Here is a 27364-nt window from a genome sequence, read left to right as displayed (position 1 = left end):
CGAATCACCACTTTAAACAAATATTAAGAACTTTGTCTAATTAATTAAGTTTCAAATGTTCAAAAGTATACTAGAACATTTTAGCTAACAACTCCACTTTTGTGAGATTGCATCACTATTTAAACTTCTAACTCTTATATAGAATTTGAACTATTAAGTCTATCTTGAGCAATGCTTCAAATGCTTCAAATTATGAATTCACGGGCAGCATATTTTATATATCAACAGACTTTGTCCAGAAACGTTCATCTGTTCTGCAGCTCCATAGCATGTATTTTTTCGCATAATGATGTAGAAAGTTCGCTCGATAGCATGGATTCATATTAAAATAAAATATCAATGAGTGTTCTAACTCAGGATGCAAATGTTTTGGTGGGAGAGCGGGCGGCAGTGTTCAATCTGTCACCATACCTGTCAATGAACTGGTCAATCATGACCACGTCCCCCGGCTGAATCTCTTCCTTCAATGATCCGCAAGCTGTAGTGGCCAAGACATGAGTACAGCCTTCTTCTTTCAATGCCCAAATGTTAGCACGAAAATTGATGCTGGTTGGGGAAATGGTATGCTGCCTCCCATGCCTGGAAGAGAAAACAAAATAGGGGCATTGACAACATGTTCAGATCAACACTATTCTTAAGGTGCCTATGAAAGTTCCTCCCCCCAAGGATTTGCTTTCAGATTATAGCAACAAGGAGGCTTATTCTGACGGAGATGTAAAGTTCACGTAGAAGTGCCCCACTAATACTACTTCCATTGGCTAGACATTTGCCAGCACAGTTGGATTCCCTCGCCACACATGCCAGAGACAAATCAGTGATTCACCTCATGCATACTGTGATGGGGCTAAACACATGCATTTTCCCCGGTTTCATGGCTCGTTACCACACACACGTCTAGAATTAATGGTGATCTCTGCCAAGACCACATGCGCACAGTGCACACCAGCAGTGGTGTCACCCACTGCTGCAATGGGAGATGCCATTGCAGCAGTGGAGGCCAGCATTGATTCTGGCAGATTGCACACATTTATGGTGATGCGTAAAAGAAATATGCAGAATTGTCCTATTCTGCCATCAGCAGACTAACCCTGACATGCAGATGGAGTGCACCCATGTGTGTAAACGCGGCATGCCACAAAGCACATACGTTGAAAACATTAACCGGAAAGAGAGACCAACATGCCCTGCCCCGCCTCAGACATCTTTCAGAGGTTGAGCAAAAGGATGGCGCACCAGCCTCTAGCACCTTCCCCCAAAAAAGGAGCAAAGGAGTAGAAGGTGCCATTTCAGAGTAAAGAAGATCAGAGAGCAGCCATGCCTAGCTGTGCGCATCTGTACTATTGCTTCAAAACAATCCTAGTTATACCCAGTGATCGAAGTGTACGAAAAGAAGCAGTGGAATTATTTTCCTTGCCTACTGGCCTGCCCCCGCTCACTACAAACCCCATCGCCACACCCCTCTCACGCCACACGCAATCCAAAGCCCCAAACACACACCTGCTGTTCAAAGGGAATGTTCAGTGCAGTGCACTGAAGTGCAAGTTTGAAATTCTTCCTACAGTTTTATTTGAAAACAAAACCAACCTGGAACGGTTATTTAAATGGAGAGGAGCAACACTTCCAACTGCTCCCACCCACTTCGACCACTGGTTATACCCGAGATTTAGAGACAGGCACTCAAGTTGTGCAACACTGCATATGAGAACTATTAGAAGGGCGTTCTGGCATTCATGAACCAGTACTACTAAAAACTAGGACCAGGCCAGGGCTTTAATTGGGTGGGGACAAAGCCCAGGCAGTCTCCAAATATGGTATGAACCAGGGCATCTTCTGTCTCCCACTAATAAACAAAATAGGTATTTTTTCCATTAAGTGCTTAGGGAGTAATTGAGAATTGCTTAGACTAGCTATCCATTCACAAGCTGTCAAAGGACTGCATTTAAAGACAAAGTCTTCCTCTTCTTAAGCAGGGCAGCCCAAGTCTCACACAAGAGGCTGCCTTCTTCTCATTAGTGTGCTTTGGTTCGCTTTCCGTCTCGCTTATACCATCAAATGCAATCCTTTGTTGGTGTCCATGATATACTGTATTATTTTGTCTTTTTCCCCCTGAAATTATTTCTCTCGTTCCATTTTAAATATGTGAAATTCATTTGTTATAGTAATTCCCTAAGCCCCGTCATGATGAGTATATATGGTTCATGGTTTGCAGGCATTTTACGGTTAGAGTGAGAGTTGTAACAAATGAAATGAGCACTAAACCTAGTGTGCTCAGAAGGGTTTCATGGTTGACTCAGTATCCCATTTTATTCAAATATAAATATCTCTAATCATTCTTGCCATTATGCAAATCATTATGCAAACAGCACCTGTTTCCGATAGGTAATGTGACAAAGCCAGTAATCTGGCCTTGTCAAGCGGGGATGGGAAGCCCTCTCAGCCAAAGGTGGGAGGCCTGCCAGGGAGAAAGCCAGAACCAGTTTTTCTCCTCAGGAAGACTGGCTGTTGAGAGGGCACCAGTTCCTGGCCACCTCCCTTGTGACAGTATGGCTTTTGGGCAGTACACGCTTGTCTCACGCCATGCCTCCTGAGCCTAATGCTCTGCAGCGTTTATCTTTTTTTTTTTTTACAGAGACAAAGTGCTGGACCTGAAAAGTAGTGAGAACCGATAAGTAACAGCAGTCCAACAACGCCTTACACGAACGGTGCCTCCAGGGGAGAGCAACATAGAACGGGAAAGGAGCAGTGCAGGAGCCGTAGAACTCACACGACAGTGGAGTAAACCGCAACCCACTCAAGAACACTGGTGGGTGCTCAGCGGGCAACATGGACCAAACTCTAGACAACCAGGGACATGAAAAGGGGTTAGAAACCCCAAAGAGGGACTTGCCTGGGGAACACCATCCACAGACCTCCCTTAGACGAACTGGGACTTGGTAAAACACAGGCCGCCATTGAAGGACCACAGCGTACCTGCGTGGATAAAGGGGTGGAGTTTAGCATGCTATTTAGCAACTTTACTGTCTGTAATATCTCCCGGGAAGGGGAAGACAGGGCAAGATTGGCCAGGACAAGCGGACCAATGTAAGCAAGGACTTGGTGATTGTATCAGTCCCGTCGCCTGCTCCCGAGCCTTTCCTGAGAGAGCTGGGCCTAGTGCGTGTGCGAGTGTAGAGCAGGTGAGGTAGGGTTTGTGTGAGTTAGAGTGGGTGGTTAGGCAGCTTAGTTAGTTCAAATAACAATAATTTTGTGAATTTTATAGTGAGGGGTGCCGTAGATAAGACACCCCTCTTTTATTACCCGAGTGTGCCGGCGGGTATTATTAACAGCTGTTGCTTTCGATAGCAGGGCAGACAGCACAGCTCTGTTTCGTGAAAGTAGGGAATTATTGCATTAGGGCCGTCATCCGTTGCCTGGAGAGTGGGGGGTCTGTTTAGGTGGGGGTGGATCAATACAGCAGGTTTCCTGGGCCCCTCATGTACGGCTGGTTGCTGATTCTGTCTCCTAGGTGTTTGTGCTCGGTAGCATTTAGACGTTGTGAGGGGGCACTGCAGTTCCCTTAAAGGGACAGCGTTATTTTTCCAGTGACGGTGCGGTGCGGAATAAGAGCAGCTAGGGGGAAGTGTTTTCTGTCGCATTTTCAGCCCCAAATTGCTCCGGGGCGGTAGGTTTGGTGGCAGGTTTTAGGGGAGGGGGTTTCTTAGCGCAGGGGTTGTATTAAAAGGGGGTTTATATAAAAATAAATAAATAAATAATAAAGTGCGGAGTCCCGTGTGTGCAGGGTGGCATTCTCCGGCCTAAGAGGGCACTGCAGTTCCCTTAAAGGGACCGCGCTTCATTTCCTGTGATAGTGCGGTGCGGCCTGCATGCCGCTAGAGGGCAGTGCAGGAATTTCTTTTTTGGGCCCCAATTCTTCGTGAGCTTCTGGTTTTTGGGGGTATTTTCTTCTCTGGGGCAGGTCAGGAGCGAAAGGGTTTTTTGTTTAGGGCAGGTTTATTATTGAAAGGGGGGTTTAAAAATAAATAAATAATTTTTTTAAAAAAAAATAAATAAATATTCTTTTAGGTCCACAATTATTTAATATATTTTATACATTGGAATTAATTTATTTTATTAAGTATATTTGCTTTATAGCCCAACATTGTTTAGGGGGTTTCCCAATTTTTGGGGTTTGTCCACGGTTAGGTGCTGGCTCGGGGGCTTAGTTAGGTAGTGAGGAGAAAGGGGCATATTTTTTAGTGCACATTCAGAGTATTAGTGCACAATGGTGGGCCAGGGAGCTAGCAAAACGGGTTTGGTGGATGCTAGGGCTCTGAGGGAGGCCCTGGAAATTATCAGCAGGGCATCTAAGGCACAGCTGGAAGGGACGGTGGTGGAGGTCACGGGAGAGGTGAAGTTAGGTGGTGGTAGGCCGCAGCGTAGAGCAGCAGCAGATGGGGCTCTCGCGGCAGTGGTGGCGTGCACCCCTGTGGCGGGGAGAGGGGAGGTTTGGGAATCCAGGGGCAGGAAGACGAGGAGGGAGATCGACAGGAGAGTGTCCAGGGGTGAAATGATTTCGGGGGGGGAGCCAGTTAGGGATGGAGCTAATAGTGACCAAGGGGAATTAGGGGAGGTGAGGAGTGCTCGGAAAGGGGTGAGTCAGGGGAGCCACGGTGGGGGGGCTTAGGGGGTGCAGAAAGAGGCGACTGGGCAGAGGGGGAAAGGGGGTAAATACCTGCGGAAGAGTGCAGGTGGGAGAAGGAGAGAGAGGTCCCCATTAATTGAGGAGGTTAGGGAGGGGCGCGGAACGGCCCCCCCGGTTAAGAGGAGTGGGGGCAGAGGGCGCTGCGCAGCCCCCGCTGTTCAAGAGGATGGAGAGGGTTTAGGAACGGCTCCTCCTCGGTCCGTGCGAGGAGAGTCTAGAGGGTGCTGTATGGCCCCTAGCGAGGAGGATTACAGGGTGGAGGACTGCACGCCTCGCCGGAGAGAAGAGGACCAGGCAGGGGTTTCTGCGGCCCCGCCGAGAAGACGTCAGATGAGTGGCGGGGCGGACACCCCGGGCTCGCAGGAAGAAGATCGACTCAACTCGAGCATGAGCTCGCAGCCACAATGGTATTTAAGGGGTGATGAAGTTGGTTTGGAGGTTGATGTGGGGCAGTGGGAGGAAGAAGGTTATAGGGCTGTAAGGGAAAGGGGGGAGGAGAGAAGAAGTTTGAGGGGGGAGTGGGAAAGACAGGTGCAGGGCGGTCGAACGGCTAGAGGTCGGGGGAGCAACTGGCTGGGTGAGTCTGCTGACATGTTTTGTCCCCGCAGTAGGAGCCCTGTAAGAAAAGAGATGAGGAGCATTGTGTGGACGCCAGACTGCAGACGGGCTGTGTTGAAAGAGGTGAGCGGGAAAGGGAATGGTCATCTGCATGGCAGAGAGGGGACACGAGAATGGGGATGGGAAAGGAAGGGTATTGTCTGCAAGGGGCAAGGAAAGAAGTTGGGGTACAGGCCATTGGTGCCTTGGGGGATGAAAAGGGCATTTACTCAGTGGAGATTCAAACTGACAAGGTGGTGGAGCCATTGCCGCTCGAGGTACAGGGTGCAAAAGAAAAGGAGGTTGAAGTGAAAGGCAAGGAGAAAAAACTGCCGTACATGGGTATCACAAAACCTTTGGGGGCGCACTTGATGGCAGCGACCAGGGAGAAGATTCAGGCGGGGGAATTTGTAGATGTTTTTAAGTTGCTCCATAGGGAAGTGAGAGCAAAGGAGGGGTCTAAAGAAGAAGAGAGGGAACTGGCTTTGCGCCCAAGGGTCCCGGTGACTATTGAGAATTGTACGTCGGCATTTATCATTTATGCCAGTGTATATTGTGAAAAATTCCCAGAGCGTTGCGTGGCCCTGCTTAAACATATGGACGTAATTAGGAGGGCGTTCACAAGTTTTGGGGGTTTTGCCTGGGTACGCTATGATGAGGAATTCAGAGCGAGAATGGCGGAGGACAGTCAGGCGGTCTGGGGGGAGATAGACATGGATCTTTGGCTGCAATGGATGGCTCCAACGAGGCCTGCCCCGACATTGCACACAGCAAGTGGGCTGCCTGTGCCTTACCGGCCCTTTCTTGGTCGCCCCGCCCATGAGGGGGTGGGAGGAGGAGGAGGACAGCCCTCGACAGCATGTTGGGCGTTCAATAAAGAAGGCTGCACGAGGGGGATGTGCAAATTTAAACATGAGTGCAGCAGGTGTGCGGGTCGGTTACGGATTGTTTTCAGGCCGGGGACAGTGGGTCAGGGCGAAGAGCGGGGCAAGGAGGTGGGGGGGAAGGACCGCATGCCAGGTAAATTGGGGTGTGCTGGTAGGTCGGGCTCAGTTTATCGTAAAAGGAGGGGGGGCACAAGGTTTGATGAAAGGTTTTGGGGGCGATTTAAAGGGGGTAGGGGAGAGGTGAGGAGGAAGAATAGTAGGTAGGGGAGGGCCGCAGGGGGGTGTAACTGTGGAAATTGTTAAAGGGTGGTGGCGGTCGTTTGGAGGGCATGGTTGACGGTGGCAAAGCCCTCACGCTTGCCGCACGACAGGGTGAGTAAGCTTCAGGCAACATGGACGGAGGTGCGGGAGCGCCTCTGGTGCAGCAGGGGGAAGTGATGAGATGGGTCTCCATGGACAGGGGTGCACTAGGGCCCCTGGTGCAGCTGGGAGAAAAAGGGGAGCGAAGCAAGGTGCTGGAAGAGGAATTTATGTGGAATGGTCTGCATGGACGGGGGCGCAGGTTTGGCCCCTGGTGCAGCGGTGGAGAGGAGTAAGGCAGAGAAGGGGCCTGCATGGACGGGGGTGCTCTAGGGCCCCTGGTGCAGGTGGGGAAACAGGTGGTAATGGACGCAAGGAGCTTGAAGATTAGTTATATGGAAGGGACTGCATGGACGGTGGTGCACGTGGGCCCCGGTGCAGGGGGGGCAACGCAGGGCCAAAATTAATAAGGTGATGGAAGGTGGGGGGGCAAGGGTGAGCAGGAGGGTAATAGTTAGGGGAAAAGGGGGGGCTAAGTGGGTTTAGGTGTATTGTTTAAAGGTTGGGTGAAAGGGGCGGAATATAGGGGGACAGGTAGGAGAGGACCTTGGGTGTTTCCGGAGAGGGTTAAGGGGATGGCCAGAAAGGATAGGGTACCGAGGAAGGTGTTACTAGTGGTGTGGGAAAGGTTAGGAGGTTGGAACTCATTAACATAGGAGGGGTGCAGCATATGAAGGTAGCAGGCTGGGCTATTCAGAGGAGTAGGTGAATAGGTTGGGACGCTGGGAGTAAGGGAGATACAAAGGGTATGCCAGGGACCGGGTCAAACGGAATGTCGTTATAAAATTTTTTCAATAGGTAGCAGGAGTGTTGCATTTATTAGGATGTTGTTGATTTGTAAGTGATTTTGTAATTTCTTTTTCAGATGCTGCTAGGAGGTACGGTCAGATGTCAAAAATCTGTTTTTTGGGACATTCTAGGGTTAAGTGGGCGGGGAAAGAAGCTGAGAAAGGTTTGTTGGCAGGCAACTGGGGTGCAACTATAAAGATGTGGTAAGATGGTCCGGGTTTGGGGGGCTGGGCTGGGATTAGTTGCTTCCTATGTTGGCTGGGTTGAGGGAAAGCTATGGGCCTCCAGATGGGGGGGGGGGTCAGTCTTGGTGGGGGAAATGATCTGGTAAGGGATACAGGTGTGGCTCTTCTTAAAAAAATAAAAAGGGTTTTTTTGTTATGGGTCCGACAAGTGTGGCCTCAAGCAACTGAAGGGGGGGACTAAGTGTTTGCCAGAGAGAGTTGGGTGGGGAGCGAGAAATGAGGGTCCGATAGAGCGGGCAAGGAAGGGGATAAACAGAGAGATGGTAGAATTTTGTACATCGGTGTAGGTACAGGTTTTGGACCGTAAGGAGATGGTTTAGAAAGGATTGATTAGATTTAGAGGGGATGGGTAAACTTTCTGGTTTGGGGAACAATCATTATCTGGCGGACTTGAGCTCTTGGCTGGGAGATTGGTTGAGGAGTGGAGGTAGGAAAATTGGTGGGGGGGGTGGGGCAGAAAGAACACCTCGGGGGAGGGTTTTTCTGGTGCCGGGAGCATGGCCCCTTTTGATGTGGGGGGAGGGAAGCACAATGGGGGAATGACACGGGAAAGGATGGGGTGGAGCTGTTTGCACAAGCGGGCCACCACGGGGGAACAGGTATGGAGCCTGGAGGGGCATGGCCCCGGGGAGAAAGCGGGACGCCTGGAAAAGGGGTAAGGAGACGGTAGGGTCCAAGGGATAGTTAGGGAGGAAATGGTTTTATTTAATTATTTAATTGTTGGGTAAAAATGAGAATGTTTAATTATTTAATTGGTTGTTTAAAATATGTCTTTAGTTTGTAAGGCCATGGAGCCAGGTAAGCGTTTAATTGTAAGCTTTGGCCTGTCACATTAAAGCGACCTTTTCCACTTTTAAATGAGTCTGGGTTTTTGTGCAGTAAGCCAAAAGAGGGCCCCGGGGGGAATGCGAAGCGTTTCCCCCCGGGGAAGTTTTTGGCGCTGCACACGGCCAGCGAGTGGCCGTGGGGGCAGAGCGCCTCCCCAGGGTATTTAAGGGGCTAGGGAAGTTTCGGGAGGCAGGCGACAGTTGAACTTGGTGATTGTCCCGCCCTCCCACCCCCTTCATTTTGGGTTAGGTCTGGTGTCTGGTTTTAGAAAAGGGGGATGGAGGAACATTGTACTTGGTTTCGGCTGGGGTTTTTTACGTCCCATGTCAAGGTGTTACGGGGTTTTTCTGGTCTGTTAAGGAGCTATTATAGGGTCGTTTTGTGTGACAGGTCGGGGCATCAGTGAATTTGTAAGGTGCAATTTTGTTGCTGATGTGGCAGGTCAGACTGGCTGCAGGTCATAGGATGGGGGAAATTGGTGTAGAGGGGAGCATGAGGGGTATTGAAGTGGTCCTGGGCTCCGGGGGCATGGCCCCTTTTGATGTGGGGGGAGGGAAGCACAATGGGGGAATGGCACGGGAAAGGATGGGGTGGCGCTGTTTGCACAAGCGGGCCACCACAGGGGAACAGGTATTGAGCCTGGAGGGGCATGGCCCCGGGGAGAAAGCGGGACGCCTGGAAAAGGGGTAAGGAGACGGTAGGGTCCAAGGGATAGTTAGGGAGGAAATGGCTTTATTTAATTGTTGGGTAAAAATGAGAATGTTTAATTATTTAATTGGTTGTTTAAAATATGTCTTTAGTTTGTAAGGCCATGGAGCCAGGTAAGCGTTTAATTGTAAGCTTTGGCCTGTCACATTAAAGCGACCTTTTCCACTTTTAAATGAGTCTGGGTTTTTGTGCAGTAAGCCAAAAGGCGCCATTTCAGAGTAAAGAAGATCAGAGAGCAGCCATGCCTAGCTTTGCACATCTGTACTATTGCTTCAAAACAATCCTAGTTATACCCAGTGATCGAAGTGTAAGAAAAGAAGTAGTGGAAGTATTTTCCTTGCCTACTGGCCTGCCCCCGCTCCCCACAAACTCCATCGCCACACCCCTCTCACGCCACGCGCAACCCAAACCCCCAAACAAACACACCTGCTGTTTAAAGGGAATGTTCAGTGCAGTGCACTGAAGTACAAGTTTGAAATTCTTCCTACAGTTTTATTTGAAAACAAAAACAACCTGGAACGGTTTCTTATAGGAACAGTAAACAATTTTTTTTAAATGGAGAGGAGCAACACTTCCAACTGCTCCCACCCACTTCGACCACTGGTTATACCCGAGATTTAGAAACAGGCACTCAAGTTGTGCAACACTGCATATGAGAACTATTAGAAGGGCGTTCTGGCATTCCTGAACCAGTACTACTAAAAACTAGGACCAGGCCAGGGCTTTAATTGGGTGGGGGCAAAGCCCTGGCAGTCTCCAAATATGGTATGACCCACCAGTGCATCTTCTGTCTCCCACTAATAAACAAAATAGGTATTTTTTCCATTAAGTGCTTAGGGAGTAATTGAGAATTGCTTAGACTAGCAATCCATTCACAAGCTGTCAAAGGACTGCATTTAAAGACAAAGTCTTCCTCTTCTTAAGCAGGGCAGCCCAAGTCTCACACAAGAGGCTGCCTTCTTCTCATTAGTGTGCTTTGGTTCGCTTTCCGTCTCGCTTATACCATCAAATGCAATCCTTTGTTGGTGTCCATGATATACTGTATTATTTTGTCTTTTTCCCCCTGAAATTATTTCTCTCGTTCCATTTTAAATATGTGAAATTCATTTGTTATAGTAATTCCCTAAACCCCGTCATGATAATTTTTTTTTTTTTTTGTAAATTATAGTTTATTACAAACTTTTATTACAAAACATTCACTTCACCACTATTCCCATTTTCTCTTTCCCATCACTATTTATAGTCTGGTGGTCTCGCTGCTCATCGCTATCGTCGACATCACTTTCTGTTCAGCTACAATTTATCACTGTGTCCATGAAGTTTACAACTGCGCATGTCAAGTGGACCGAGCTTCCATTTAAAACGCGATACCACCACTCATCCATATTCATGTTCAAAGGCGCGAACTTCGCTAGATGGAGTGTTCGTAGTTCTTTAAGGCTTGCACATTCTGCTATTAAATGTCTAGAGGATTCTACTGCAGCTCCGCAGTGTCGACAGATATTATCGAAAGTGGACTGATCATGTCTCATGAATAGCATTTCCTTTACTTTAATGACATTTAATCGCAGGCGTAGGAATTTATCTCGATGGTAACGTGATGGAAATTGCACCAAATAGCTTGGCATTACATTCCGTCGGTTCTTTGTAGGTCCAAGTTCTAGTACAGATGCTAACCCATCTAGTTTTTCTAAGTTTATCATCCGGGCCCATTCATATATTTTGCGTTTTGCGATTTGGGGTTGCGCAAGGAGCAACTCCATCTTGATGTCTGCAGCATGCATGATCTCCCTTACACCTTGGACCCATTTTAAGGTTACATCTGTGTGCGGATGTCTGTTTGTTGTAGCGAATATTTCATATGCTGGTTCCGGATTTGGCATCTGCATCTTTCGTAAGAGCGCTAGAGATTTCCAGAGGACTCTAGAGTATAATTCATCTAAAGCCAACTCGTGTCTAATGGCAATAATTGAAACATATTTTGGTAGCTGTAGCACTGTCTTCCAAAACATGCTTTCTAGCTTGGCCCAAATTTGATGGTCTAAGTTCCACCCCGCTTCTGACCTGTAGGTGATGGCGGGTATTGCCTTTTGATAGTAGAATGTTCTGACAGGTATTAGTGAAAATTTGCCATAAAGGTTGTGAATTCGACGACCTTGAAGTGCCAGCGTTTTCGTACGTTGTGTGATATCCTGTACCCAGCTCCATTCTCGGATTGATTTATCTATCGTTATCCCAAGATATCGGATATCGTTGGTTTCAGCAATTGGATTGTCATCGATCTTCCACACAAAGTTTTTATTTTTGGAGCCTTTGGCCGATCAGATTTGCATTATTTTAGTTTTATTTATATTTATTTTTAAATCATTTGTGATCATATATTGGTGTAGTTTAGTTAAGAGGCGTTGCAGTCCTATCTGGGTTGTATCAAGTAGAACAATGTCATCAGCATACGTTAGACAATTGATGTGCTGTCCATTTACTTTTGGCGGAAAACACTTTACATTTTTCAGTGCCAAAGGGATGTCTGCGATGTAAAGTTTAAATAGGCACGCAGCAATCGGGCAGCCTTGTTTCACGCCCCTATGTGTCATCACTGAGTCTGATAAATTTCCTTTTGCGTTTAGTCGAATCTGTATGGATGTCATCATATGTAGAGCTTTAATGGGTTGTAATATGTTCTCTGGGCAGCCCCACGTGGTTAGCTTCCGCCATAGTTTTGTACGATTTATTGTATCGAATGCTTGATGCAAATCGATAAAGGCCATGAATAACTTTGAGCGTTTTTCTATGGTGTTCAATTTTAATATGGTTACTAGGGTCAAGTTGATTTCTGTGCCGACTCCCTTAGTGAAGCCAGTTTGACGGCAGTCATTGATATTCTTCGACTTTGCCCAAGCAGAGAGTTTCTTTTGTAAGAATCCAGCAAACACCTTTCCGATTGTATCGAGTAAAGCGATTGGGCGGTAATTTGCCGGGTCCGCCCGATTTCCTTTCTTAAAGATGGGTACTATAATCGCTGTAGTCCAAGAGGGCGGGATTTTTCTAAGCTCAGCGATCTTTGCGAACAAGTTACTAATGAAGATCGCCCATTCTTGTTTGTTGGCTTTCAACATCATATTTGTGATGCCATCAGGACCCGCTGCACGTGAGTTGTTAAGCTTTAGTATGGCCGCAATGATATCTTCGATATTCTCGTTGCAGTCCCAATTGGCTTTGGTTTCTATTTGTGCTGGAATCATTTGGTTGGTTTCAATCGCGAACACTTTACTAAAGTGGCTTTTCCAGTCACTCTCAGCAACTCCGCTAGCCATTGTGTCGGCTTGATTACTAGAGAATTTGTTCATGATTCGCCAGATTTCTCTGCAGTTATTTGATTTTATAAGCTTTAACATGGCTTCACCACGTTCTTGATCGCGCATAAGGGCATAGGATTTCATCCAATTTCGGTATTTTTGTTTGCGTTTTTTTATCCTTGTATCAGAACCCACCACCCCCTCTATTTTTAATCTATGTATGTCTTTATGCAATTTCTTTTTTTCCTTCTTAACTTTGATACTCCAATCGTGGGCGTGTATTTTGTCTGGTGGCATCTTTAAGAGAGAAATATCTTTCCTGCATGGTAAGAGCGCAGAATAGTTTAACGCTGTATCTTTGGACCATGTCAAGTTTTGGAAGTCTTTGTTCATCTTAGTTATTTGTTTGGTGTTTATTCTTAGTCTGTTTCGCCCATTGTTTATCTCTAGGCTCTGGTTCATTTTCGTTCCATCTGGTTTTGAAGGGAGAGTCATGGTTAGAACTAGAGCATCGTGGTGACTGTTTATTGTCTCCGAAATTCTCATGTTCTTGATTTTATGCCATGAGTGCTTTGAGATCCAGAAATAATCCAAAGTTTTTTTGTGGCCCATATTATTCCAGGTATATTTCGGTGGTATGTCGCCCTGTACACGTCCATTTATCATTTTGCAATCTCGTGAATCCATTGCGAGTGACCATAGTGCACTTCTCGAATGTTGGCGTGACACTTCTTTCCTGGACTCTATGATACAACATCCGTTTGAGTCGAACCAGGAGGTGTTCATGTCGCCACAGACCAGAATACAAATTTCACCATCTAATTGTTGATATTTATCAATGATCTTCGTTACGGAAGATATGAATTTTTTTGGGGTTATCTGGGCAGGATTCCAATATATGTTAATTAGCAGAATATACTGGTTATTAGAATTTTTCCGTTTTCAAGTTGTAGTAACGTACTTTGTACGAAGATATTTGGATTGTCCGTTTCGAGAATTTCCCAAGCGGTTCCGGTTTTAATCATGGTTATGAGTCCAGAAAACGGGCGGCCCTGTGCATTTTTCTTTGCCGGATTTAACAGGGACACATATCCATCTTTCGTCGGTGTAGTCCTCATCCATGTTTCTTGTAGACAAATTGCTAAATTGTTGGTCAAATCATCCGGGAAGTCAGCATACAAGTGATGGAATCCTCGAGTGTTCCAGGAAATCAATGTTAGCGAGATTCCTTCCCAACTCTCGCATAGCTAGTGATTAGTCCTTCCTGATATCCAGTTGCTGGTCGACGGATGATGTCCTGAGGCGGTTATTAGATGCTGTTGTAGCTCTTCACGGCGTTTAGCGTAGACCGACTCGTTCGAGGCTTTTTGTCTGTTTTCTGACTGGCTGTACGGTTTTTCAGTCTTCACTTCAGAGACTTCGAAGCCCAGAAACAAGAGTTCATCTTTTGCCAATAGAATTGTCTTACGCACCGCCTGTGATTTTAAATGGAGGTAGACTCTGTCTGCATACATCTCAGAGATGTACTCCACGATTTGGATGTCCTGAGACGATACCGTTCTTAGTGCTGGAACTGAGTGAAGAAGTCGAATGACATTTCCTCTATTAAGATTAACCTCATTTTCGTCTACAAAAATATTTTCAACAAGAATTTTTGCTATCATGGCATTGTGCTGCTTGGGCGTTTCTTGTTCAGTATGTTTTTGTACTATAAGTCTCTGTGCGGCCGTTTGTTTAGGGTTCAAAATCTCCTTCATTACTGTGTTCCGCACATCGCTGACAGGGCGTTGTACTAGTTTTACTGCTTGACGAGGAGCTATTGATTTACCCGTCAGTTGAACTTCAGATGCTCTCGATTTCCCATATTCATGCACATTCTCGTTTTTCCCAATCTTCGGGATAGCGAGCCAAGGATTTAATGTTGTCTTGCCACCCAGTTCGGCCTCGCCTTCTATTTTGTTTTGAACGATTATCGTGTCGAGTTGTTCCTCGCCGCTTGACTCGTCCTCGTTCTCATCGTAGTATGTAGAGAGGTTGCATAAGTCATCAGATGTCGACTCTGAATGATCAGATTCGACGTCCGAGTCTATTCTTTGACGTTTTTTAGAATTGTTTTTTTGAGGTGTAATCTGTTTAGTTCCCACCAATTTCATTTCTTTTGTGTTTCTTGGTTTAGCTGGTTCATCTTTTTTACCTCTTTCAAAGAGTCCCAGTTTGGCAGGTGTAGTCAAGTTTCTTATAAACTTCTTTGAGTGGCTGGTTTGTTTGTTTACTGTGCAATGCTTCTTTTTTTCTTTTTGTTTCTTATTAGGAGGGCCACAGCTGGTCCCTTGCAGATTCTGCATGGGGATCTTAGTCGTCAGCGTTTTAGCAGGCCCATTGAAAATTCCATATGATGTTTTTGCTGATGAACACTGAGCAACATCTGGTGAAGGCGGTATTTCGATTGTTTCAAGAAGCTGTTTGCTAACTATTTTTTCTGCATTGACGGTTGAAACAGGGACAAGTACTGCATTTAAGCTGCTATGGAGTTGTTTAGCAATTGTGACGGAGGTGGGCTCGCTTGGAATAACGGCACTCTGTACTGCAGGAGTCGCATTCACCTCAGGGATCTTGATGCCCTTTCCGAAGTTTAGCTGGCATCCCCCGTCGCTCAAGGTGAGATCCACATCCGCTTCGGGCGATTTTTGTTTGGGATTCGCTTTTTTAGATTCCATAGTACTCAATTCAGTCAAGCTTGCATGCTTTATATTCTTAGTTTCCATCAGGTGGTTCGTACATGCAATTAAAGTATTCATCATTGTTTTCCTTTCCGCAGTGTCTTTTCCTGTGATTTCATTCAATCTGTTATGCCACAATTTAGAGGTTTCTGCTTCTTTCTCCAAACGATCTTGCAGCATTAAATTCATGGTTTCTAGTTTTGTGAGCTTGTTGTTAAGCTGGACCATGTATGCACCATTGTTTTGGACTGCTTCGTGGAGATTCTCATATAGTTTTGTAAATGGAATTAATGCTAGTGAGGTTGCAGCGAGGACATTATTGTGTATCTGTATCGCTGCAGCAGCTGACAAATTTGATTTTGAAAACGAAGGGGCCTCCTTGTGGTGAAGGGCTGAGTTGTTTTCATCGAGCAATATGCTCGAGTCAGGAATACCTTGAACTCCGTGGTCCACAGTCCCTTTCATCGACTTCGATTCCCCATTCGTGTGTTGTTGAGTATTTGGAGTGGAACAGTACGAGGAGAACCTAGCTGCCGAAGAATTTATAGATCGATTTAAGTGGAGAGTGTTTTCTTGGTTGAAGGTATTTTGATTCCGTGGAAACAGGTTCTCACCACTGCTAGCATCACCATTTTTGTTCAGCGTTTGGTCATCAGAACACTGTCGTGCTGTAATATTCAAGGTTGTGTTCTGAAGAGCATATGTCCCTTCATCCATCAAAGATTTGACATTTGTGGAAGTCACTATATATTTTTTTTTGTTTTTATCAGTTATGAAGCTCTCAGATAAGCGCTCCTTCATTTTTTCAAAGTCGGCTTTTGGGCGTTCAGTCAGCCTGGCTTCACGACCAGCCAAGTCCACTCCAAAAGTGTTTAGCTTTGGGATAAAGGACTCCGCTAGTACCGATTTGGAGTTTGATCTTGACGACGCATTTTGTATTAGGCTGCCAGAGACACCCTTTCCTCTCACTGGTTTTAGTTTATTTGCTTCCAACAGGGGCTCTTGATTTAGATTGAGTGAGCTTCTCAATTGCGGCATTTTAGGCATTTGCTCTTGAGCCCAATTTGCATCACGTGTGGTAGATGTGGGGTGCTCAGGGTTGGTCACGCTAGTGCTGGCGTCATGGTCATTACAGGGAAAAGTGAATTTGACCAGTCCGGAGTCACTCTGGTTTACAGGTACTTCTAGTTCTAGTAACTCAATGTCAGTTACATCAAACGGCGACTGGAAAGCCGTTATGTTTACTTCAATCACGTTTGTGGCGCTTTCCCTGTTGTTCTCCGAGTTCCAATCGGCCCGGCCATCGATCGTTGTCTTTGCGATCACTCCAAGCTGATCTTCCACGGCTGCCACACGGGGCGAGACCTCCGCCTCGACCAGTGAAGCGCCAGCAGCGGTGTCCGCTATAGGACCACGTGGGAGCGCATTTCTTATCGATGGGGGTTTAGAGGACATATCAATATCGTCAGCTGGTCTGATGTCTATTTTTAAAATCTTTAGTCTCTCTGACACAATGTGAACTAATGATTTTGGTTGTTCACATATTGGGTGCAGTACTGATCAATTACAGGCTTTATGATTTAGCACATAGGATGGCTTACATGATAATGTTTGTCTTTCCACATGGTCATCGAGCCCTCCTCTTGTCCAGTCATATCCATCAATCGACCCTGTTTGGTCGTATACGCCCCCAAGCCCACATGATGGCCTCGTATTGACATTATAATCTCGCATTTGTAATGAGTGCTTTAGTTTTGCACGTGTTTGTGGACCCTGATCGGTCATTTAGAGGACTTACCTCTTCCTTCACAGTTTCGCCGAGGACTGCCTCCCACACAGCTCTTTGGCAAAGTTGTGTGCTTGATTGTATCGCCCCAGCTCGCCAAACAGCCGCACAACAGCCAGAGGGCTTGTCTCCGACGGGCTTTACGCCGCAAGGGTGACTCTGGCGCAGGGATGAGGGCTTGGTTTGCTCACGTGACCACTCACGTGGGCGGCTGTGACTCCGCCTCCTCCAGGAAGCGGATCGCGGAAATGCAGTTCCCGGCAAGAGCTTCACTCCTTTGCTCGCAATGCCGGGAACAGAAAATGCAGTTCAAACGTGCAAGCACAAAGAAAACCGCGTCGCTTCAGAGCTCCGACACACACGCCACTCGGGCGACTCTGGCGCAGGGATGAGGGCTTGGTTTGCTCATGTGACCACTCACGTGGGCGGCTGTGACTCCGCCTCCTCCAGGAAGCGGATCGCGGAAATGCAGTTCCTGGCAAGAGCTTCACTCCTTTGCTCGCAATGCCGGGAACAGAAAATGCAGTTCAAACGTGCAAGCACAAAGAAAACAGCGTCGCTTCAGAGCTCCGACACACACATGATAAGTATATATGGTTCATGGTTTGCAGGCATTTTACTGTTAGAGTGAGAGTTGTAACAAATGAAATGCGCACTAAACCTAGTGTGCTCAGAAGGGTTTCATGGTTGACTCAGTATCCCATTTTATTCAAATATAAATATCTCTAATCATTCTTGCCATTATGCAAATCATTATGCAAACAGCACCTGTTTCTGATAGGTAATGTGACAAAGCCAGTAATCTGGCTTTGTCAAGGGGGGATGGGAAGCCCTCTCAGCCAAAGGTGGGAGGCCTGCCAGGGAGAAATCCAGAACCAGTTTTTCCCCTCAGGAAGACTAGCTGTTGAGAGGGCACCAGTTCCTGTATCCTCCCTTGTGCCAGTATGGCTTTTGGGCAGTACACGCTTGTCTCACGCCATGCCTCCTGAGCCTAATGCTCTGCAGAGTTTATCTTTTTTTTTTTTTTTACAGAGACAAAGTGCTGGACCTGAAAAGCAGTGAGAACCGATAAATAACAGCAGTCCAACAACGCCTTACACGAACGGTGCCTCCAGGCGGGAGCAACATAGAACGGGAAAGGAGCAGTGCAGGAGCCGTAGAACTCACACGACAGTGGAGTAAACCGCAACTCACTCAAGAACACCGGTGGGTGCTCAGCTGGCAACATGGACCAAACTCTAGACAACCAGGGACATGAAAAGGGGTTAGAAACCCCAAAGAGGGACTTGCCTGGGGAACACCATCCACAGACCTCCCTTAGACTAACTGGGACTTGGTAAAACACAGGCCGCCATTGAAGGACCACAGCGTACCTGTGTGGATAAAGGGGTGGAGTTTAGCATGCTATTAAGCAACTTTACTGTCTGTAATATCTCCCGGGAAGGGGAAGACAGAGCAAGATTGGCCAGGACAAGCAGACAAATGTAAGCAAGCGAGGATGTACAAAAGGGGAAACAGGAAGCAAAAGGAAGTGGGTTGTTCCGGTAAGGTAACGGAGGAGTTGGCAGAGCAAGGGAACAGCAAGAGTGGATTGTGGTGGCAAATTCAGGATTAGACGATGTGTTTAGTGAGTGCAAATGGTTCTGGGTTGCAAGTGGGCATCAGAGTGTAACAAGTGTGGTTAAGGCAGGAAGCATAGGGAGGGACTGTGGAGTGATTTGTGGGAGTCAGAAGGATGGTGTCCGAGTAGTGTAGAGGAAGGAGTAGCTTCACACCAACAGTTACCAGAAGCTACTTTTGGCTGTCCAGGCCAACGGATGCCGAACAAACACACCTATGTGAATTTAACTCTATGCATTTGGGACAATATATAAATAAACATTAGGACACATCTATATGACATTTCAAGCATAGGGTGTCATAGAAAAGGACATTATATGTTTGTATCTTATGTGGGATTTAGATTTGTCACTGCTGTGAGGGGTCAGAAATGAGAGGCGGACAACAAAGTGGTAATATTATCAAACTCAGTCGGTTTATTAACAGAAAGAGTTTGGATAAAGGCCTAACTTTACCTGTCCCCTAAAGTGAATGTCCCTTCGCATGAAACAAACTAAAATAGGCTGACCTTGTGTCCAAACTTAATAAGACCCTCACACTAACAAACACAATAAAAAGGTGCAAGGTAAATGTTCTGAGTTTCCAGTCAACAAAAATATGCAAAAATGTCAACATATAACTTCAACCAATACAATCCTTGTGTCCAGGGGTTGGTACCCTTGCCATGGATTATTTCAGATTTCTTTTTCAAAATGTTTTGTTTCAAAACAAATCTCTGAAAGGCAATGCAAATCTCTCTTATACCTAATATTTTCCTCAAGATGGCAACACAAATGTCTCTTCCACAAAACTGGTTGGAATACAAGAGTTCTCTAGTCTTTCAGGATGGCAAAACAGGCTTTACCGCAATGCTGGTTGGAGTATGGCAAAGGAAAGTCTTTTCTTCTTTTCAAGATGGTTAAACACATGTCTTTTCTCCAATAGTGATTAAAGTATGGCAACCAGCAAGTCTTTTCTGATTCTCTGGTTGACAAAATGTTCAACTGAAAAACAACAATTTAACATGTCAAAGTTTCTCTTGAACACATCAGTTCAAAGTGAGTTTCATGGCGCACTCTCCTGCCAGAAATCTCTTTCCAAAATATGCTCACCACCTGATGCTCTTAATCAGGTCTCTCTGCAACATTCACATTCCTCTTAAGTATTGCACACTTGTACTTCTTCAATAGTACAACTTTGTTGACTTCAGTTATTACTTGCTCCAACTTCCCTCATACTGACATCCCATGTATGAGGTTTTGTTGAAGCCCAGTCTGTCAACCTTTCTTTCAACACTTCTTGGCTCTAGGCAATGCTTGTTCTAGATTTTCCCCAACGGACATCTCATGTCAGGAGTACTGTACAACCTTTGCCTCTTTGTTTCTTTCATAATGATGTTTTGGCTTATGGCAATGCTGGTCCTAAATTTCCCCCAACTGACATCTCATATCAAGCAAGTTATACAAGATTTGCTTTGGATTTTCAATTCTATTTGGTCAGTATTCAGAAATACTTACTAAATGCTCGTTAATGTATTCACACATCCCAGCCCCCCTACTCGTTTAGGCTGACTCACTGGTTTACTGTGTGGCTGCTGCGAGGATGTTCCCTCGGGTAAGTTTCTCCTTCGTGGCAGAGTTTCTCTTAGCTCCTGTTTCGGTGTGTCAGTCCTACGTCGATGGAACCAATGACACTCTGCAGTACCGCGTTTCACTTGGTCCTCTCGCATACAGCTCATCTTGACTTTACCAGAGTGCTTCTCCTGTCCTGAACGCCTACAGCACGTTACCGGCAGACCCTTTCCACTCTTTCCAACTGCTCTTCTCTGTGAGTTTACCTCTGCAACTGGACTCGCTTCCCGCTCTGCACACTCTGCACACACTGCAGCCTTTCTCCTCTCTCCTTCCTCAATCTCCCAGCTGCAGGTAGCTTCCAGGTTTAAATGTCTCTCGCAGTTGATTTGAGTCTTGAAAACAAGACTGCACATTGTACTTGATGTCACCTTCCCTCCACATTAATTCCTTGTAAAGACTGGAGGGGGTATCTGTACTCCTGCTCTCTATATGGCAGAGTAGAGGCACAAGAGGACCCCAGCCAAGATTCTTTATTGTTGGTAGCAATGGACGAGCAATCAGGCCTAGCTTCTCAGGAGGTGATGCAGGCTGGGGAATGTCCACACACTGTATTGGTTAAAACGCAGTCTTTATATAATTAAGGTTCAAAGTTATATACACAGTCACAATAACTCACGTTGTGCTCAGTTAATCTACAATGGCAAATATATACAGTTCTAAGTGGTACCACAATTATCAGATTTCATTAAAGTGCATCAACTGTACTGTGGTCACAAATCAATTAATAAAGGTAACCAACAATAGACATAGGAGGAAAGCAGTTGGTTATAACAATTGGCAGATTACTGGCCCCTACCGTTAGACACAGTCCTGTGTGGAGATCCTCCCCACCTGGGCAACCTGTAAAATAAAGATACACTACAAGCACATTCCATATATTGTTCAAGAAGTCTTATTCCCTTCTAAAAATGTTTCTACCACCCCAATGTATCTGGAATAGCGGAGTTCGACGACGAGTCGTTGACGGATCCTTCTTGAGCGTCTCTTTTTAAAGCAGGAGCCACGGATCGTTGAGATCCCTCGAGGAAAGTGAACTCGGCGTCGAGGTGGCAGCTTCGGTCCCAGCGGTGCTCATCGACGAAGGAGCAAAGACGTCCTGCAAGGAAGAGGCGTGCGGGGCATCTCAATGTTGAGAGTTCAGGACCGCAAAGAGTTTGTGAAGAACTGCGACCCAGCAAGGGCGTCGAGTCGTCCGGCGTCTCTATGGTCTTCGGGTGGCGGGAAACCCACCGGCGTAAGCTCCTCGGCGCATTGACACCCTGGCCTTCTCTGGCGGTATTAGGCACTCGGCGGTGCAGACGAGCACGTCCAGGAATCAAATGTCTTATTCAAGGGAGCGTGCGGCTCTGGTCGTCGATGGCACGGCATCAAGCGGTCCCTCTTCTGGGCAAAACGGCTTCGACAGGCCTCCAGCGGTTATAGCAAACCTGCAAACCCTGGTCGACGGAATGTCCGTTGCTGATCTTCGCTCTCCTCGGCGGTCCCCGTCTCCGGTCGGCAGCCTGTCAAGGGTCTGACTTCCAGGGAGCTTTGGCAAAGGTTAGCAGTGCTCGATGGTCCCTCGGAGCACGGGAAGAGGGCTCCTAACCAGGTCCTCTCTTGGCTCAGTCTCGACGTCACGGCGGCTTTCGGATTTCTTCGAAGGGAGACAGCAGTCAACCTTCTTCAGGCTCGGTTGTCGAGATCAAGCGTCAGTTTCAACTTCAGCTTCTGAACGAATTCTAGCAGTCAGAGGCCCCCAGATATACTAGTTGATCTCCCATTATTCTGCTGGGTCACACTCGGGCAACCAATCACTCAGAAGGGAATTCAGCAGTCAGTCAGCCAATCAGGCATACAGTGCATTCAGGCCATTCTCCTCCCTCTCAGACACTCACAAGGAATGTGTATTGGGACAAGTACCCAGCCATTCAACACTACACACTGCATTCATACCAGTTTCGGGCAGGGCTGTCTCAGTCATTTTATTTCATACTAGAAACCAGACAACCACAACAAGAAGTGCATATTGGTCACACACTCCATTCACCCAGGTCCCACCCACAGGGTGTACCCACAACATACAGTCGCTGGGAAGGCTCCAGGCAGTCTGGCCTGGACTTCACAACAATACCATAGATGGAACTTCCACCCAACAGCCAGTCAGGGGGAAGGGACAGAGTCAGGGCTTCCCAGGACTTTGGGAAAACAAGTTAACAGGTAATAGAAATCAAGAGGCCACAGGGGCCATCTTGTTTCCTTCCAGGAATCAATTGATTCCAATGGCAGGGCCTGGGCATCTTAAAATAGAGGATACTCAGAGCACCTGTCAAATTCAGCATGGAGCTGCCACCAGCCCATACCCTGCTCTGTGGGCCACACACAGGTGCCCAAAAACATACACTAGGGGCACAGGGTTGTACCCCCACCCATGGGTGCCATAAGGGTATCCCATGGGTCTGTACACCAAACCAAAAATAGGAAGAGCTGCACTGCCAGGAGTCCCACATGGACTTCTGGGCAGAAAACAATACAGAACACAAATGCAAAAGGACTACAGGACCAAGACAGGGAGGCCCTGTCCCTCCAATGCATTTCCAGCATCACACTCAACCACCCACTCTTTGAAGAAGAAATCGGGGAAAACGGCCAGACAGTCACTGCTTGACAGAAGAGGGCACCCAGGAATATAAGGAGAACATTTATCCCACAAGAAATCGGAACCAGCCTGGTAGTATGCCCGGTGAACAAGACAGAGATTTAAAGACTATTCTTTGTTTCACCGGGAACCTGCGCAAAGAACATAGCACTGGGATAATGTGGGGACCATAAGGGGTGGCTGAGGCTGTCCGAGCACCCAGGTTCTGCAGCAGTTGCAGGCGATGGATTAGGCCCCAGGACTGGGCCAGGTAGAGAACATTACAATAGTCCAGCCTGCTGGAAATAAAAGAAGCCACAACTGGAGGCCGAAGAGAAGGAGGAAGAAAGGGCAGGATCTTCCAAAGGACCCTCAGTAAGAAGTGGCCAGTCCGACACACTGCACTCACCTGTGACGTCATGGACAGAGAAGCAAAGAGAAAGACCCCAAGATTTTTAGCTATCGTCACTGGAATAGGAAAGTCACCCAGTGAGGATGGCCAGAAGGCCGAGGACCAAGAACAGGATTCAGAGGAGTCACCCACCGTCAGGATCTCAGCCTTGTCCCCGTTGAGTTTGAGCCAATTGGTGGCCATACACGTCCCCATGGCCGCCAGGCAATCACACAGACGAGACACTTCCTCCGGTCCTGATCTAAACAGACCAGGATTTGCGTGTCGCCCGTGTATGAGTAGCACCTGAAGCCGTGAGAGGGGACGAGGGCAACCAAAGGCTGCACACAGATGTTAAATAACATCGGGGGCAAGGCAGAGCCCTGGGGGATGCCACAGGAAAGAGAATAGAGTGAAGAGAGAAAAGAAGGTAAAGATGCTGACTGGCCCCAATCGGTCAAAAAAGAGGTTAACTACGACAGGACAGGAACCAAGATGCCGATAGAGGCCAGACAGGATAGGAGTATGGGGTGGTCAACAGTGTCGAAGACTGCTGATAGAACGAACAGAATTAGGGCCCTCACACCACCTCCATCGACCAGCCTGGCCCAATCATCCGTTACTGAAACTAAGACACTTTCGGTACATCTCCCAGCGCGGAAACCCAACTGAAAGGGGTCAAGCACAGAGCAGGACTCAAGGAACCTGGAAAAAAAAGGAGATAGCAAGGCCTCAAGAAGCTTCATAAAGAAGGGAAGTAGAGAGATGGGGCAGAAGTTGGACAGAACAGAGGGATCCGGTGATGGCTTCTTTAAAAGAGGGACGATGGCCCATTTAAGTTCTTTAGGGATCACACCAGAGCAACAAGAACGTTTTACCACCTGGGTCATCAGAGGAATAATCTCAGGCAAGAAAGACAGTATGGGTCAATAACCAGTAACCAGGGGGGGGGCAGGGATGGCTGGGTTAGGGAGGAAGTGCTTAGGGGGGAAAGGAAAGAAAGACAGAGAGAGAAAAATAGAGAGAGAGAAAGAGAGAGAGAGAGAGAGAGAGAGAGAGAGATTTACAGAATGAGGCTGATTTGCTCTGTGTTTAAATTGTTTATATACTGAGTGTTTTATTTACAGACAGCAATTCATTTACAAGCCGAGGCATACAGATCCATGTACAATACACAGACTGGATGCAAACATGATCACTTGAGACCATGCTGAGAGGCAGCAAAATATACCTGTACACGGTCTTATGATGTATTGTATGGGGCAGATAGGGCCCCCCCTTTAGGCCACGCCCAGCGAAAATGCAACGTCTTCTTGTTTGAGCTCCCTCCCTTCAATTTCAGATCCCAGTTAAAGCACTGGACCATGCCCTAGGATGTGAAAACGTTTTTTTTGTTATCCTCTTGCTTGCATTGCACAGGGCTGCATCAAAAGTATTGATCACTTACGTGATGCATTGAAATCCCCAAATCACTGGTTTAAAAATGGATGTTATCCAGCACAAGGGCATTACCGTGATGCGTTGCAGCAACACCTCCCGCTCTGCTCTACGGATGCGCCCCTATACTGACCTGGGGAATGCCGTCTCTTCCATCGTTGGTGCTGGTCCAGTCAGGGCACGCAGTGAACTCCGGTCTCCCCGACTGGTCCCCATGACAGGTTTTTGACGTCTTCCATTAGCACCCTCAGAGATAATCAGCGCCACCTTCTTGCGCATGTGCAGAGGACCTGCAGCGGGGAGCATTCATACCATCGAGTATCTTCCCATTTCCGGGAGACGAGTGTGGAAGCCTCGTCCTCAGCAGACTCCCATATAGGCAGTCCTCCAACTGCACTCAGCGTGTCTCAATGCTTGCTGTGCTCGTTCCACGGTCTGCTCTGTGTCCTCCGCTCTGAGAGTTACTTGTTGCCCTTCTAGTTTTTACTTTTTCCTTGCTGCTGGTCCTTCTCATTGTTTCATTGCTCACATAGTCCCTTTACTTGTTTATTGGGATCTATGTGATCACTGCGGCGCCCATAATGTCGACTTTCAAAAAGCTGACTTCCATTATAGCGTGGCGCAATGATCACATACATCACTGTGACCTGCATCTCCCTAACCACCTCCTCTCCTACCCACTTACCTTTTTGGCGGCACACATAGAAATGTGCCACCATCCCCTCCTGTATCCCTGCGGCATCAGTTCTGTCCCACTAATGTGGGCCTGAACTGGCGCTGCAGGGTCCTTTTTTCTTTTTCTTTTCTTACTTTTTTCATTATTGTCCCCCGCTACCATCTAACGGAAGTGGGGGACACCCCCACAACCCCTGCTCCCATTAGTCAGAGTAAAGGGGGGGGGTCAGGATTTTAGTATGGCGCAAAGGCTCCGTATTCAGTATAGGTGACATTTTTAAGCTGCAGTATTTGTACAATCCCGTTTATTCCCTTGTCCCTTTCCTATTCCTTTCTCTTTTTTTTGTCTTCTAGTTTTTCTTCTTATCCTTGGCTCTTTCTGCCTTCCTCTCTCTCAGCCTCTCGGTTCAGTGCTCTGCACTGTTCCTGCCCACATTATTACCTGAGGTGCTGTCTGCAAGGAAGCAGAGCAAGCTACACCCATGCCATATCTTCGTGGCAATGGCCTTGTGCTGGATTATTGTTTCAGTCATCATCTATTCTCCACCAAACCCCAGACCAGAGGTAAGCAGAATCGGCATTCAGTGATCGTTGCCAATTACATTCCTGCTAACAGACAAAACCACATGTCTAAGGCAAAGGTCTGAAACATTTGCTCTGCAGATGTTTTCGACTACAACTCCTGCCAGCTCTAGCTAGCATAGACAATGGTGAGGGATCATGGGAGTTGCAGTCCAAAACATCTGAAGAGCCACAGGTTGCATAATCCTGCTATAGGGAAATCACAGCGTGCTCTCTCCTCAATAGAATGGTGATCTGTGCATATGTAAACTACCCTCAGAAGAAACATACAAGTGGAAATTCCCTTAGCTCTCATTTCATTGGCGGTCCAGTCAATTTTTATAAGTGTCTCTCTCAGAAACCTGATGTCCACCAGAAAGAGGTTCCCAGAGACCAATCAAGTTGACTGTACCCCAGTGTGCGGCTTTTTGCCTTCCAAATGTTTCCCCTAACATTTTGTTAATTATGACACTAACTTTAGGATTAAAGGGAGTATTTTTTTAAATCACAATATAATAATGCCCACAACAGCTCATGGGATAGCTATTTAGGCTCGCAGTTCAGTTGAGGTATTAAGAATACCAGGAGGGAGGGTCCGGTAATAAACATTTATTTGGCTGTACTTTTGCCCTGAGCAATAAGGCTTTTCAGAAAGATTAGCGTGTCATTCAAGCTTAATTTCACACAGTGAACTCCCCATAGAGCGATTCTGCGTTATGTTCCTATTTTTAAACTACATTTTAGAAATAAAGGTAACATGTATCCATGGATGGCTGCCTGAGGCTGAATGCAGCGTATTCATGTATTTCAATGTATAAAACAAATGAACAAGATGTTCTTGAGTATTATCTATGGCGGTGGGGGGCGTGGCTACGAGGGCCATGTAGGAGGGCGTGATCTGGAGGAGCTCCCGAGATCCTGTAATGATCCGGGCAAAAAAGTGCGTGATGATGGGCCGACGACCGCTGAAAATACACATGTCGGTGTGTGAATGATTGGGCCACGCGTGGTGAACTTCTGGATGGTGCAGGAGGAACGGCGGCAGAGATCGGTGCGGAAAAGATAAGGAGCGCCGGAGACGAAAGACCACACAAAATGGCCGACCAATGTCCGGAACAAAGGAAGAAGCAGGCCGCACGGTGACCTAGCGAAAGGGGCGTACTGAGTGCACATTTGTCACTTGTGCAAAATACAGGTCCTCTGGGTCATGTCGAATAGAACGGTGAGGCCGAAGGCGAAACAGCCCACCTTAGACGACTTCGCGAAGACGTCCCCGGGTCAAGACAATACCAAGACCAGGGACAAGCCGCCTGCAAGCGGCATGACGTCTTTGGGCGCTAACCAAGAAGTCCTAGCTGCGATTGCGGACCTAAGGGCGGCCTGGGAATCTAAACTCGAACTAGCCGTCACTGAACTGAAAACGGCACTGGATCTCAAGGTCGGAGAGGTGCAGGAGGACGTTAATCTACTCCAACAGGATGTCAGGGCCTTGGCGGAGCGCACAGAGTCCCTTGAGAAGGAAGTTAGCCCGAATACTGCGGATTGCGCCTCCC

The 27364-nt window shown here is 47.2% G+C and overlaps 1 protein-coding gene across 1 annotated transcript in view; it reads right to left on the bottom strand.

Moving 5' to 3' along the window:
- MTAP (methylthioadenosine phosphorylase) overlaps window positions 1-27364 on the bottom strand; it is a 493615-nt gene that overhangs the window by 266771 nt on the left and 199480 nt on the right. The window contains exon 4 of the mRNA XM_069626004.1: window positions 412-579. Coding sequence (XP_069482105.1) covers window positions 412-579 — 168 coding nt within the window. The remainder of the gene's footprint in view (window positions 1-411; window positions 580-27364) is intronic.

This window comes from Ambystoma mexicanum, chromosome 6p (assembly GCF_040938575.1).
Source record: "Ambystoma mexicanum isolate Mex_15411 chromosome 6p, UKY_AmexF1_1, whole genome shotgun sequence".
Lineage (NCBI taxonomy): Eukaryota > Metazoa > Chordata > Amphibia > Caudata > Ambystomatidae > Ambystoma > Ambystoma mexicanum.
Note: the sequence above shows the minus strand (reverse complement) of the source record. Positions and strands in the feature narration are given on the sequence as shown.